This window comes from Narcine bancroftii, chromosome 1, assembly GCF_036971445.1.
Source record: "Narcine bancroftii isolate sNarBan1 chromosome 1, sNarBan1.hap1, whole genome shotgun sequence".
In the NCBI taxonomy this organism is placed as follows: domain Eukaryota; kingdom Metazoa; phylum Chordata; class Chondrichthyes; order Torpediniformes; family Narcinidae; genus Narcine; species Narcine bancroftii.
This window is the reverse complement of record NC_091469.1, coordinates 192,938,922-192,953,208: the sequence shown is the minus strand read 5'-3', so window position 1 is coordinate 192,953,208 and position 14,287 is coordinate 192,938,922. Positions and strand designations below refer to the sequence as shown.

Sequence of the window (14,287 nt, the reverse complement as noted above, 5' to 3'; positions counted from 1 at the left end):
ATTTTGATTATATATTATCGTATCAGCTTCTTTTTCCATTGCATTTATCATTCTGGATTACTCCTCTGCTTTAACCTGCCAATATAGCACTTTATGTGCCCATTCTCCTAGTTCATAATATTTTTGTTTAATTTTAAAATATTTTTTCGCATACTATACATTTGTAGTGTATTATATTGTAACTTTTTGTTCTCTAATATTCTGTATTTTTCTTGTGTTCCTGATATTTTATATTCTTTTTCCAATTTTGTTATATCCTTCTCAAGATCTTCCAAATTTCTTACATATTCTCTCAAGATTTTTAGTATAATAAATAATTTGTCCCCTCAGATAAGATTTAAGCATAGCCCATATTTTAAAAAAACTGTTGTCAGTGGAAGGAAGATTGTTTTCACAAAATATTTCTATCTGACTCTTAATAAATTCACAAAAGTCCTTCCTCTTTAATAATGTAGCATTAAGGTGCCATCTATACATACTTTTTTTGCTTTTCCACTGCTGCAGTAGTTAACATTTACGGCGAGTGATCTGATAAAAGTCTTGCCAAGTACTCCCTATTGACCACTCTATTTTGTAGCTGGACAGACATTAAAAATAAGCCAATCCTTGTATATGAATCATGTTCCCTTGAATGAGTAGTCTCTTTCTAAGGGGTTGAGCCCCTCTAATATAGCAATTAAATTTAAATCCTTTATAAATGACAACGACTGTTCTCGCTGATTTACCTAATATTGGGTCTAAACAAAAATTGAAATCTCCATTCAATATATTTTGTCTTTCCCACTCCCGCAGTTTTTAAAAACATGTACTTCATAAAGACATCATGATTTGGGGCATAAATATTCATAAATGTCCATAATTCTGCATAGATTTTACAGTGTAAAATCTTCCAGCTTGATCAGGTAAAGTCTTTTCTGTTATTATTGGTATATTTTTATTAATTAAAATTGCTGCACCTCTTGCTTTTGATCCAAATGAGGACAATATGACTTGTCCCACCCAACCTCTTTTTAATTTTGCATGTTCCAATTTGGTGAGATGTATTTCTTCTAAAAAAAATTCAAAGCAGATATAGTCTTTTTATGTTTTCCAAAATGTGTTTTGTCTTCACTGACCCCTTAATTCCATTAACACTAATACATTGTAATGTTCTATCCATAATCTTCTTTAAAACAATATTTTTAACAATAAAATCTTTTTGACTCTTTAAATCATAAAGTGATCCTTCTTTAAGAAAAGCACACAATGTCCTTGCCTCAACGGTGACATATTTGTAGAACTCCGAAAGCCTGCGAGAAAAAAGCCTGCAAAATCTCTTAAGGAAGAAGAACACCTCCCTTTGGTGCCATTTTTTTGCTATTCCTTTTCGGGCACCATTCTCCCCCTTCGACTGGAGTTTCCACTCTGCTACCACTTTTCCCAGATTGTTTTCCCCTTTACTGAGCTCTCCTTGAGCATTTCTATATACTTTTAAACAATAAATACAAAACAGTTTTGAAAAAATAAAAAAATACAACTTTTACTTAGTTCCATTATAAATATTTTAATAATCTTTTCCTTCGGCAACTTTGATCTTTTTTCCTTGTATACTTCGTAAAAAGTCTTCCACCTCGTTCTTGTTCTTGAAAAATCGTCGGTTCCCTTCTGCTACATAAGACCCTCAAAGTCGCAGGATATACCATTGAGTACAGTACAACTCCAATTATCCCAAATCAGATTCTCCGAAATCCTCAATTATCTGAATTTTTAAAAAAAATTTGGATAAATGAGGATATCCAAAGCAAATCAGAAATCCTCATTTATCGAAAATATTTTTGAGCTGAACTGACCGGAGACGTTACGCTCCTGGCGCCGCCGGCAGCTGCGGACCAGGCTCCCAGTGTCACCGGCAGCAGCAGTCCTCGAACTCCTGACCTCGGTGGGAAAGTGTCGGTGATCAGTTGTGGCCAGCGTTTTTTTTTGGTGAGAATTAACATTATTTTAATTCTTAAAAAGGCTTCCTTTGTTGTTGTTTAAATTCTGTTACAAGCGATTTGCTGTTGCTACTGGCTCTTTTTAAATTGCCAGTTTTACGGGGAAGAAACATTTATACAAAATAGGCCCAGTCCTGACCATTTTGGATAATCAGAGTTGTGCTGAATTTCAAACTTTTAACACAGTTGTCTTTTCACATCTTCAAATTTTTGTTTAGTCACAGTCAGGTTAAAATCTTGAAAAAATAGTACCTTTTCATGATCAACTTCGAGCGGGACATTATTTTTAGTCATATGCTGCTCCCAGAATTATCTCCCATTCTGGGTAATTTAAGAGTCTCACCAAAACTGGCCTTGGTCTCTGATCACCGGCTCTTCTAGCTCCAAGTGTTTGGTGAGCTCTCTTGATATGCAATTTGTCTTCTCCCAACACTTAGGGGATCCATTTTTGAAAAAGTTCACTGGGTCTCTTCCTTCCTTCCTTCCGTCGACTAAAGTTCTCCATGTGGTCAATTTTGTCAAACAGTCCATTTTTTGGGTTTTTTTTCTAAAGCCTCAAGTTTTTCATGCATTTTTGTCAGTTCAAACTCTACTCGACCCATTCTCTCCATCAGGTCTTCAACAATCTCTTTTATTTCAATAATTTTCTCCATCATATCTCATCACCATTTCAACATTTATGAATTGGTTACTCAAATTCTCCATTTTTTTCCAGGATGATACTTAGTTCTTGACCTGACTCCCCGGTTTTACCTGTTGCCATTTTTGCACCACTCCCTTTTATCCAATGTTCCCGGCTGAATAGGAGCTTCTTCAATCTTTGTTCTCGGCTGCCTTGGCTTATTCATGCTAGTTTTATCCATTTTTAATGAAGAAAATCTTGATTTTCAAGTTTTGGCCATCTATTTAGTACTCTTCATGGAGAGCTCAACCAAAACACATCTGTCTAGGTCCTTCGCATGGCCAGTCCTCCATAACATTGATAAGTTAATCACTTTATAACACATACTTTAAATTTGGATTTCACAGGGGGATTTACCTTATTAAATGTAAAATTCTGAATGAAATGAGCAGTCTCGGGGTTGCAGTGCAACGTGACAAGGTGGTAAGATATTTCCAGCAAGACTAAACTTGTACGAGTAAGATAAAGACCACTGAGCCAATGTGGTGTAAAAACAAAATGTAGGAAAAGTTTTCATGTCATGCAGTATCTCTGGAAAAACATTTCAGAGGAGGGGGTCTTCATCAGACCTGAGAGAGCAAAAAATAAGTTAATCTAGGTAACAGTGAAGTGTGGAGAAAATAAGTAGGAAATGAAATTATGTAGCAGATGGGATTTGGTAAACCACAATGGCTTTTTACTGAGCAGCTAATGTGATTCGGGTTACTAGGACATGCCCAACAGACAACACTCTACACAAAAGAAAAAAAATTAAAGGATGGTGGGCAGAAATGGTTTTAAATGGACAGGAAGAAAGAGCATATTCCAAAATGTTAAAGAATTTGATATCAGCTCCAGAAGCTTGTGATATATCCTAGAGGAAATGAGTTTGCATTGAGTCTTGTAACTGAGCAGGAGGTCAGAGACAGAAATTAAAGTGGAAGTGGGATGATTAATGGCAAGCATCTGGAAGCACTGGGACAAAGTGATCAAACCAATCAATATTTCTTCAGAGAGAGGAAGCCACATTGTGAACATGGAATGTGCTGCACTTGATGTAGGAACTGCAAGTGATTTGTTACTTCATCTAGAAAGTATGCTTGGATCTCTGGATAGTGGAAATGGAGATAAAAGGACAGATGTTGCACTTCCTGCTGTAGCGTGGAAAAGGGCCTTTTGATGGAGAGTGGTAGTTGCCACCAAGTTATCATTAACAACATATTACACAAAACAAGAAGCTTAATGTGCTGGTAACTGTACTAATGAGTCATTTTGGGTTCTCTGATTGGAGACATTCTTATTCTATACATCCCTTCCAACCTCCTCTCCTGCTGTAAACTAATTTATAGCTCTCTTTCCCATCTTTAACAAAGGATCCCAGATTTGTAATGTTAACTGTTTATCTTTGTGTGGTGGTGATGGGCAGGAGCTTGATTTCTCCAGTCAGATTGTACGTTGCCTAGATATTATAGAATTATAACTGGTCTATCATTAAATGTCTTGGTTTTATTAATTTTTGATGTATAATTTTTGGGTTCTAAGGGTAATACTGTGGAATTGCCTGAAGAGGAGAACACACCAGAGAAACGGGTGGATAGAATTTTTGCGATGATGGACAAGGTAATGAATTTTTATGAGTTAAATCATAACTGAATTTAAAATAAATTTAATCTTGGAGGATAATTGTTAGATCTTAGCATTTTTAATTCAATGGAGTGGACTGTCAATGCTACAGAACTCATGCAATCCTCATTCAATTGGGTGGAATAACGATTGAATGGGTTCCATCCTGTAAGATGTACTACAAATTACAACCCTGATGGTATAGTTGGAAATTATTCTTTGGGTAACTGAACGTGGTCTTACCCTTAATTTATCAGTTGACTGCCAAAACTTAAATGTTGTATTTCCATTATTGTGATTGCCAAATTTGAATATCTATGTTACAGAATGATGATGGGAAGTTAACACTGCAGGAGTTTCAAGAGGGATCAAAAGCTGATCCATCTATTGTCCAAGCGCTTTCTCTATACGATGGCCTAGTATAGTCCCTGTAACCTCCCTTGTGCCATGGTGAGTTGTGATCACAACAGCTTTTGTTTTTAAGACAGTTCTTCAAATTTCTGGTACTCTTGTTGCCTACCTGCACAAAATACAGTGTAATTAAATGTATTATAAATATTATATAGAAACTACTATTTTAAGATTGTACTGTACTAACTTTGCTGTGTTAACATTCTCAAATAGCTGTAGTTGGAGCTCCTTTGCTTTGAACAGAGCAATGATTAAAAAGCTTTCATTAAAACACAGTAAAACCCTTGGTATCTGGCTCCTATGGGGATTAGTAAATGACTAATGAGTGTATTTTCTGGTTGCTTGAGATTTGCCTGCTGCATGGTTTCTGAACTATTGGTGAGGCATGCGAATTTTAAACTTTACCTATTTATTTTCAATGATTTTTTTTGCTGGCTGCTTGAATTCCAGATAACAGTGGTTTTAATATAGTTATACTCCCTCCTGTATATTTCAAAACTTTATATATATTGTTTGTCAGTAGGTGCTTTCAAATTGCAGCACCCAGGTAGCCCTCCTGGGACCTGGGTGCAATTACTGGGTCATGGGTGCAGGATGCACCTTTCAAAATGCAGCCCCCGCAATGATGTGGTGAGTGATGCGCCACGTATTCACTGGAAGTACTGGCCATCACTCGACCCCCCCCCCACCGAGGTAGATCAGGGACCTGATGGGTTCTGACCTGGTTGGACCCTTCAAATCGCCATGTACTTGGGTCACTAACCATGCAAGTTGCCAGGTTAACCCCATTTTTCATGGCAGTTTGAAAGGACCTAGTGGGTCAAAAATCAATAGCACACTTTCCACTTTTATACTTTGAATATTACTGACTCAAGCATCTGACAATTTTTTTTCATTGTTAACTGTTGAAGAGCATGATTCCACTTTTTGGATGTCTGCTAATTTGGTGGACAAAATTTTTTGGTAAATTTTATGTTAAATGCCCAGATTCCTAAGGTAGACAATGAATGTTGGAAAGTTGGGTCAGAAGGGTTATTTTTTTTAGATGGTTCCAGTGTTTCTTACCAGCAGAGGTCACTGGATAACAGTCAGAAACCAAATTCTTCACTGATTTTCCCTTGTAACCTTCTATAATTCAGAAGCTGACGGTAACCTTGCAATATCAATTCACTGAGTGAAAAGTGGGAATTGATCTGGAGATAAGTAAACAATCAGATGTTATATACATTGGGGAACAAATATAAGATGACCCCCTTTTAATTCTGCAAGAAACTGGTAGAGGTCGTTAATGACTCTTGACTATTATATCCTTTCCAGATGACCAAGGATTGAACCATTTTAATGCCATTTGAATGGTTCTGTGCAGAAGCTCGATGGTCCAGCAGTCGCTCTCCTTCACCCAGATGTGAACAGGAGTGCACGAGTATGTGCAAGCTGAGTTGTTTTGCTTGTTTCCATTTGCCAATCTCAGCTTCAGAACCCAAAACGTTTTTTTAAACTTGAACTCTGTGGTAGTCAAATGCCTCAGTTTTTTTGGAAAGACTTGATCAAAAAGAGCATGATTATTTGCCTTTGTTTTTACAATATTTGACATTTAAAATGCTCTAGCTGTGAGTTTTTTGTTTGGCTATCCTGACCACTTTAGTGTTTAAAATGAACAAGCAAAAGAAATTGCAGGTCATGTCTTGTCTGAAAATATTAGCAGCAAAGTGAGGGTTTTGTGAGTGTTTTGTGCTTTAAGTGAAAATGTTTTTTTTTAAATCATGTGCACTGTTTATTTAATTGTGACATTGCATTGTAATCTGGTTGATCATTTGTTTTAAGCAAAGTGGACAATCTTTCAAAGCCATCATTATATCTGTCGTGTTAAATTAGACTTGTATGGTTTTATTGTAATTAGCCCAAACTCTAAGCAATTATTTCAAAATTCCATTAGTTTCTTAATTTGATGTTCTGTCAGAGTGTGTCTAAAATAAGAATGGAATGTATTACAGGGCAAAAACCTGAGAAAAAGACTGTCTTTGTTCACAAGGATTAAAGTTGAATCTGTTGTCTGATCTTGATCCCTTGATAAGTGTCCCTGCTGCTTTACCTAATATTCTGTTTTAGATCTCAGTGGTGTAATATTTTATTTTTCCTCTGGTCAATAGATGCGTAGACTGAAATCAAATACTCATGGTTAATATTAAAGCCACACATCATAATCCTTCTTGTGAATTGAGGTTTGAATAGCACGTCACCATGTACTAGAATTTATATTGGTTTGGTAATTGAATGTTATGTTCACAGCGTAACTCACGAAAGCCACGGGACTTCATATTTATACCCACAGCTACTTTAACCCTTGACCATCTAGTCATTTTGCATATTGCACAACAGGTGTTCTTTCTTGTATTTAAAGAAAACAATTTCTCTCCCCAGTTGTGAAGTGATGGATATTTCATTAGTAACTATGGTTTGGATAGTAAGGAAGTTTTTTTCCTTGACGTGTTGTTTCTAAGAAAAGGTCAACTAAGAAAAATGAAATAAAAACTCTAATGTCTATTTGTATTGCAATTGGGTGATTGGATGAACTTAATATGCACAGAACACTGACATTCCAGTTGTATCCCCTCAGATCTTTGCTTTTTACTCTGAATAGATACATTTAAGGTAACCCCTATTTGTTTTGGATTTAAAAAAAATAATTTTAACATATTTTATTATATTTAATATTTGATTTTAAATTAAAAGATAGAAGTGATAACTATTGCATGATATATTTTGTAAGTTACAATGGAGAATATATCTTTAATATATTTAAATTGTTTTGCTTAATATTGTATAGCTTGATTGTATGCTATAGTGCACATTGCTCACTTAACACATTGCATATTCCAACAGTGTGGATAAATTCAATTATAAAATTATTCACATCTTGCATAATTTGTTTTGGAAGGTCCAGTAGAGACATTTCAGAATGTATAACCTATAATATATAATGTATAATACATGTATTATTCTTTCTCTATTTTTCTCTCCCTGCCAAATCACAAATGTATTTTTCGATGTTTTTTTTGTCTCACTCCTCATGTTTATATCTCAGATTTATTCTTCTTTGTCTGAGTGTTCATATCAATCTTCTGCTATTTGTAACTGCTGAGTATATTTAACAATCATTGCATGTTTGGAGCTTGTTTGGTTGCAGGTGAAGAAACACAACCCATTTTCAGGCATAAAACATAAAGGAATGAATGTTTCTGACCTGGTTGTCTTCTGGGCTTGATTTTGGTTTGTTGAGATGAGGCTATTTTTTTAATGACTCTCGTATCTCCTTTAAATGACAACACACTTTAATGATGAGGAAATATTGGAACATTGTCCTGAAGCAGTACAAAAACACTATCAGTCCCGGCCAGCATTCAATTCTGTTCTTGATACATTTTGATCTGGGTAAACAGGAACATTTAGAAATGGCAAAGGCCACTCTCATTCTGAGGTTCATGTATTCATTCTATAATCTTTGAAAACAGTGTGATTTATGTCTGAATTCATCCATGATGACCAGTTATATCTCCATGTCAATCTGATTGGCTAATAAACTTCTCACAGGCTTCAGTCATACCATTAAGAAAGCCAAGGAGCATATGAGGTTTGTAGTCTTAAAGATCTGTCTGGTCTCTTCAAAAATGTTAAAAAAAATTCATGTCATCAAGTAAGATGGGTGTGTTTTATTTTTATTGAACATTTTAATTTACAAAAGATTAAAGGGTATTTTGATTCAACATAGTTTACATTAGAAAGCCATGAGTTTATCTAAAGTTGGAAACCTAGGAAGGACAGAAAGGTTTTCTACCTTGGCATGTTGTGGAATGAATGCCTGTTTGGATGCAGCAAATAATAATATCAGTGCAACTATACATTGTACTTTGTGTATGTGACAATAAACTCTCATCGTTATACCATTAGGAACAGACAAGGAGCAAATGAGGTTTGTGTTCTGGCCTCCTAAAAAATGTTTTAAAATATCATGTAGTAATGAGGATTTTTGGGTTGCAGCACTAGAAATTGCATTTAGAGCAGTTCTGCAATTTTATTATTCAAAACAGTGAAAATGCAAGATTATAGGAAGTATCAGGATGAATAACTTGTATTCCATGAACTGCTTTCAGTATCCTACACCCACACTATCCAACCTGTTGTTCCTATTTGACTATTGAGTCCCACTTATCCCAGCACACCAAAACATCTTCCATACTTGAGGCAAATTCCCTGGTTAGTTGAGATTGTATGGTCTTGGATATTTAAGGAGCTCTGAGTACTGAAAATTTCCACTTGCATTTTTCTGATTTTGAGAAATTTTTTTTCATGTGTATATATTTTCCAAAAAATTTTTTGGGTTAACCATCTTGATGTGACATCTTCAATAACCAGCAAAGAAATGATGGATTTTTGTTAAATATTGCAAGGCCGCTATCCTATCATGATGGCTACATAAAACACTACAGCACAGAAACAGCCCCTTCACCCTTCTAGTCTATGCCAAACTATAATTCTGCCTTGACACACTGACTGCACACAGACCTTGTGCATTCCCGGCATCCACCACTCAGTGCATGAAGAAGATCCCCTAATGTTCCCTTTAAACTTTTCCCCTTTCACTCTTCACCCATGTCCTTTATTTTTCATCTCTCCTCACCTCAGTGGAAAAAGCATGCTTAAATTTACTCTGTCTATGCACATCATACTTTTGTATACTTTTATCAAATCTCTATCTACCTGTGATGTCACTTTCAAGGAATTATTTATCTGTATTCCCAGATTCCTCATCTGCCACTCTCCTTAATGCCTTACCATTTACTGAGTATGTCCTATCTTGAATTGTCCTCCCATACCTCACACTTGACTGCATTAGATTCCATCTGCCATTTTGTAGCCCATTTTTCCAGCTGCCCAGATCCCTCTGCAAACTTTGAAAGCCTCCAATGTTTGTGTCATTGGCAAACTTGCTGATCCAATTTACCATATAATCATCCAGATCATTGATTTATAGATGACAAACGACAATAGACCCAACATAGATCTCTGAGGCATTCCACTAGTCACAGCATCCAAACAGAGAGGCAATGATCCACAACCATTGTATACTACCTCACCATGAATACTGAGCAACTGAACCTTCCTGACTAATCTCTCATGGTCTTTCTGATCCCCATGGTACAGCTACCCATCTTTTCTTGCAGGCTCATACCTGGTAGACCTCAGTCCAGAACCGATACCTCAATCTTTTCTTTGTCTTCTTTAATTGCTTCTTGTTTTTGAAGGCGTCCAGGTGGGTGAGAACACCCATAATTTTAGGAAAGCCATGAACCTGGCAGATGTTCAGGAATTCAAATGTCTCCATCTCAAAGCCAAAGCTGGCATCAGTCAGCCATTTACAAAGTGGCCATTTACAGAATCTCCTAATGATGAATTCTTGCACTTGTTAATTTTGATTGTATTATTGTAACATTTCACTTGGCACTTTGGCCCAATATTATAATGTTCCTGAGGTTGACCACAAGCTCCAATCCACAGTGGAATGAGATTAGTATGCATAGCTACATGATGGGTGACATGTACATGGTGGGTGAATGGCCTCCTGACTGTGCAACTTTGGTATGAGTTCTAGATTTTCCATTTCCAAGTAAAATTGATAAAGGCTTGATACTGTATGGGGCATTGTGTTAATTCACAGCAAAATGCCAAAACTGTTATCTTCCCTGCAGCACATGAATTAATTGAAATAACATAATAGACAAGGATGTAACCTTTAATATGAAATTAAATCTCAGCATTTAAGCCTGATTGCCTGTTCATCATTTTCATATTAATTTTTGAAACCAATCCTGCCTGAGTATATGCAATTTCAAAAATTAATGCATGCAATAATTGCAGTGTAGATAAGTTCATCCCTTTAATGCTTTGCTTTGTGGGCTACTCATTATTTAATCAATTTATGTTCACAGTGGTTAACTTGGCTTTGGTCTGTCGGCTCCTGCTGAAGAGCCGAAATAATTCCCCAAATAATTTGATCCTTATTTTACTTTATTACTCAGTTCATTAGTTTTAATCAAAAGGAATCTTGCTTTTTCCCATTCTTGTTGCTTAGAACTTTAACTAGAAAGAAATGTACAACAATCCATCCCTGAATTCTTGATCCAGTCAGACTGAATGAGGTAGAAAAGTATCCAGGCTATAATAATAATAACTGTTATTAGTTAACACAAAATGTACCTGTTTTATGCAACGGTAAAGTTTATTCAAAAGGAAATGAACAGCAGGCTTGGGATACCTGCTGCAATGCCTTGTCAGTATATGTATACAAAACTGAAAAATTAACTTTCAAAATAAGATAAAATGCTCTTGAAATTCTGTGGCATATTAACATGTACACTGATCAGGGGACGTGCTAATTGCACCAGACCAATGATTATCTTATAATGTTATATGCATGGAATTAAGTCCCCAAGAAGCATGAATCCTTGACTTGTAGTACCGTAACACTATGGGATGTAATCATGGGAGTCAAGTGAAAAGTGCAGAGTGATGGTTTTCAAGGAGAATTATATTGGCATAAAGCAGGTGACTTGTCTCTGGGAGTATTCTAGTGAAAGAGCCAACATTTAACCTCGTTCTGATTTCACAAAACTTGAGATTGATAACTTCAAGTTTTGGATGATGAATCTGTGTTTCTAAAATATATGATTCATTTTCACATATTCCACAAAGCCAGGTTGAGTTTCCATCTGGGGTTGTATGTGATGTCATGTATGTACTCTGACAAGAAATATGATCTTTAAAAAAAAAAATACTAAGCTCACTCCTAATATCCAGTTGTATTGTGGTAGCATGTATTTCAAGCACAAACTATATAACATAAGAATGAACATATTTAGTCTTTCACACTTTTCTTTTAAGGTTTTAATTAAGTCTTGGAACCAGGGGATTTTAGGTCAGCGCAGCAATCACTATTTGGGACTGCTAATTCAAGTTGAGACAGCAGTCCAATACTGACCTTTATTTGGAGAATGAGTGGCTCTGATTAGATGAGAGTAAGGTCCTGTGTCGTCGGAGATATAAAGTCCGAGAAAGAGACTGAGGGTTTAATGTTCTGTTTTGGGGCTCGGAAATTCTCAACTGATGTTTTTTAGGGACCATTGGTATGAAAAATCATCAGTTACTTCCAATGCTCTTGTACTACCTTTTATTTTGTGGTCACTGAATTCTGCATAGCAGCCACAAGTACTGTATTGAATTATAGCAGGGTAAATGTGTAATGGCAATTGTTCTTCCTTGTATCTCCTTTGCACTATTGGAATATTTTGTTTATTATCATTATCATTTTTGTGTGTACGATGCCCACCATACCTGCAAATTAACAGTTTTGCTTTATTATCTGAGACATTTGATATAACCTTACAAGGTATCTTTAAAATTATGATAATTTGGCATGATTTGATTTGAAATGTTGAAGTTCAGTCTCTGGTAGAAAATTAATTGTAGGCCCCTGGCCATTGATAGTTTTGCGACAAGTAGTTTATCAAACATAATACACAACAACAATACATTGGTAATTTGTTGCTGGATATTTGCGAAATTGTCAACCTTTTTACAGTTCAAGCTTTTGATTTGCCAGGTATGTCTTAGCCTAAAGATATTTGTGCGTATTTTAAAAATCTGATGACCTTAAAATGTTAACTGCATTGCATTACCTGATCTTCTGAAACTGGGTAAAACATTTATTCTGCTGATGTTTGGCCTGAGCTTGATTGTTAATCCTACATTCATATCTGATATTACTATACCTGGTTGAATGTATTTAGGATTATATGACAGAGTGAATTGAAGCCTATTAAATTGAAGTGCATTAAATATTGATGAAAATCAACAATGCAGATGCTGGAAATCTGAAATAAAAATTGCTGCAAGCACACAACTGGTCAGGCAGCAGTTGTGGTGAAAGAAACATTTCAAATCAAAAATCTTGTATCAGAACTGGGAAAGGGAGAAAATTACAGAGGGGAGAGGAAGGATCAAATAAAGGCCATAGTCCTGATAGGGTGAGGTTATGTATGCCAATGTTATTCATCTGTTCATGGAGCAGTATGGATGATTGTTGAGAAAGAAAATGGGAATGTAAAAGCTGTGAAAAAGCAATTCAGGCAGTGTCATGTGAAGAGAGGAAACAGAGCGATTACAGATGGCAGAACTGGCTAGTTCTGTTAAATGTGGGGAAAATAAGTAATCTGAAGCGATTCCATTTGATATTAAGACCCGAAGATTGCCAGCTGCACAGGGGCAGTATTGGATGTTGTTCTTCAAGCTTGCATGGTCTTGAAAAAAGGCAACTCTTTTGTGTGCAGTGTTCAGATTTCAACATCAAATTCATTAATTTTGAAAATATCGCATCTGCAATGTTCTGTTTTCTGCAGACACTGTTTGATTTGCTGAGCATCGTGCTTTTAATTTCAGCCCCAAGTAATGGCTCTCATCTGCATTTCATAGTGTTTACATCCCCCTGTGTTTTCTCTCTCTTTAACTTTCCTCATTAATCCATCAACCAAGTCGCTTCATAAATAAGTTCAGCTCAACAACCTTGGTCTCACTCTTATCTCTTGACGAGTCCTCTCATGCCATAATTTCTAATTCTCACTTCCCACTGCTGATGAAGGGCGTAGCGACATGTAACATGACCACTCTTTTCTCTCTTCACAGATGTTGTCTAACGTGCTGATTTTTTTATTCCAGCATGTTTGCTATTTCATTGTGTGTGTATTTTCATATCTCATTGGGTAAATGTATTTTCAAGCACAGAATTAAATAGTTCAGGAAAGCTTCCTGATTTACTTCCTGGTCTGAACTCATTTGACAGGCATGAGGACCAGAAGTTGGGTTGCTTCAATTGGCATCAATGCCTAGTTTCTACTTGTCTGTATTTGAACAGTCCACTGATTCTCATTGAGTAAAGTCACTGAGGACTGTTGGTGCTTGTATAGCCTTGTTAGGAATTAATATTTTCAGGAAAAGTGTCATCTAACTTATTAAAATTTGTTAATTTTTTTAAATGAATTTGCATTTGTATGGTTGTAGAGAAACATCTATACCCTGCATTCTTTGCTACTTTCATGGAGGCTCTGATGCCAGAAACAAAAGCAGCCTGGAACCCATCTCAATTAATGTTGCACAGCTCCAGTTGTCTGGTTTGATTGCATGTCCCAATTATGTCTTGGATGTTATTAGCTTTGGACTTGTGTGAGCAATGTATTGCATGTGATATGTGAAGCACTGATTATACAGCAATATTTGAGCAAATAAGGTCAATAAAATCTTGACGGTGTAATGTGAATGAAGTATTTGAAAGTTTTATTCTTGATGTTTTCCTTTCCAACCTTACAATTCTTCAGTTGTGAATGCTTGAGACAAGTGTTCAAGTATGCACAAGTTATTGGAAGTTCTCACATTACAGTCTATTTTCAGCTACAAGGGCAGCAGAGTAAATACTGCTGCTGGGATCTATTTATCTGCTCACTGACATTTTCTGGCAGGGGCACTCAATAAGTGAGAGCTTGCATTTAATATTCCCTTTAATTTGGTAAAA

The 14,287-nt window shown here is 36.0% G+C and overlaps 1 protein-coding gene across 17 annotated transcripts in view; it reads left to right on the top strand.

The window, feature by feature from the left end:
* LOC138736501 (neuronal calcium sensor 1) overlaps window positions 1-14,035 on the top strand; it is an 80,166-nt gene extending 66,131 nt beyond the window's left edge. For 4 of the 17 annotated variants that reach the window (XM_069886163.1, XM_069886155.1, XM_069886214.1 and 1 more), the window contains 3 exons: window positions 4,177-4,254; window positions 4,584-4,707; window positions 5,986-14,035. In XM_069886163.1, coding sequence (XP_069742264.1) covers window positions 4,177-4,254; window positions 4,584-4,682 — 177 coding nt within the window. In that variant the 3' untranslated portion in view covers window positions 4,683-4,707; window positions 5,986-14,035. The remainder of the gene's footprint in view (window positions 1-4,176; window positions 4,255-4,583; window positions 4,708-5,985) is intronic. The other 13 variants (XR_011340355.1, XR_011340367.1, XR_011340365.1 and 10 more) reach the window with 13 other exon arrangements.
* The last annotated feature ends 252 nt before the right edge of the window (window positions 14,036-14,287 follow it).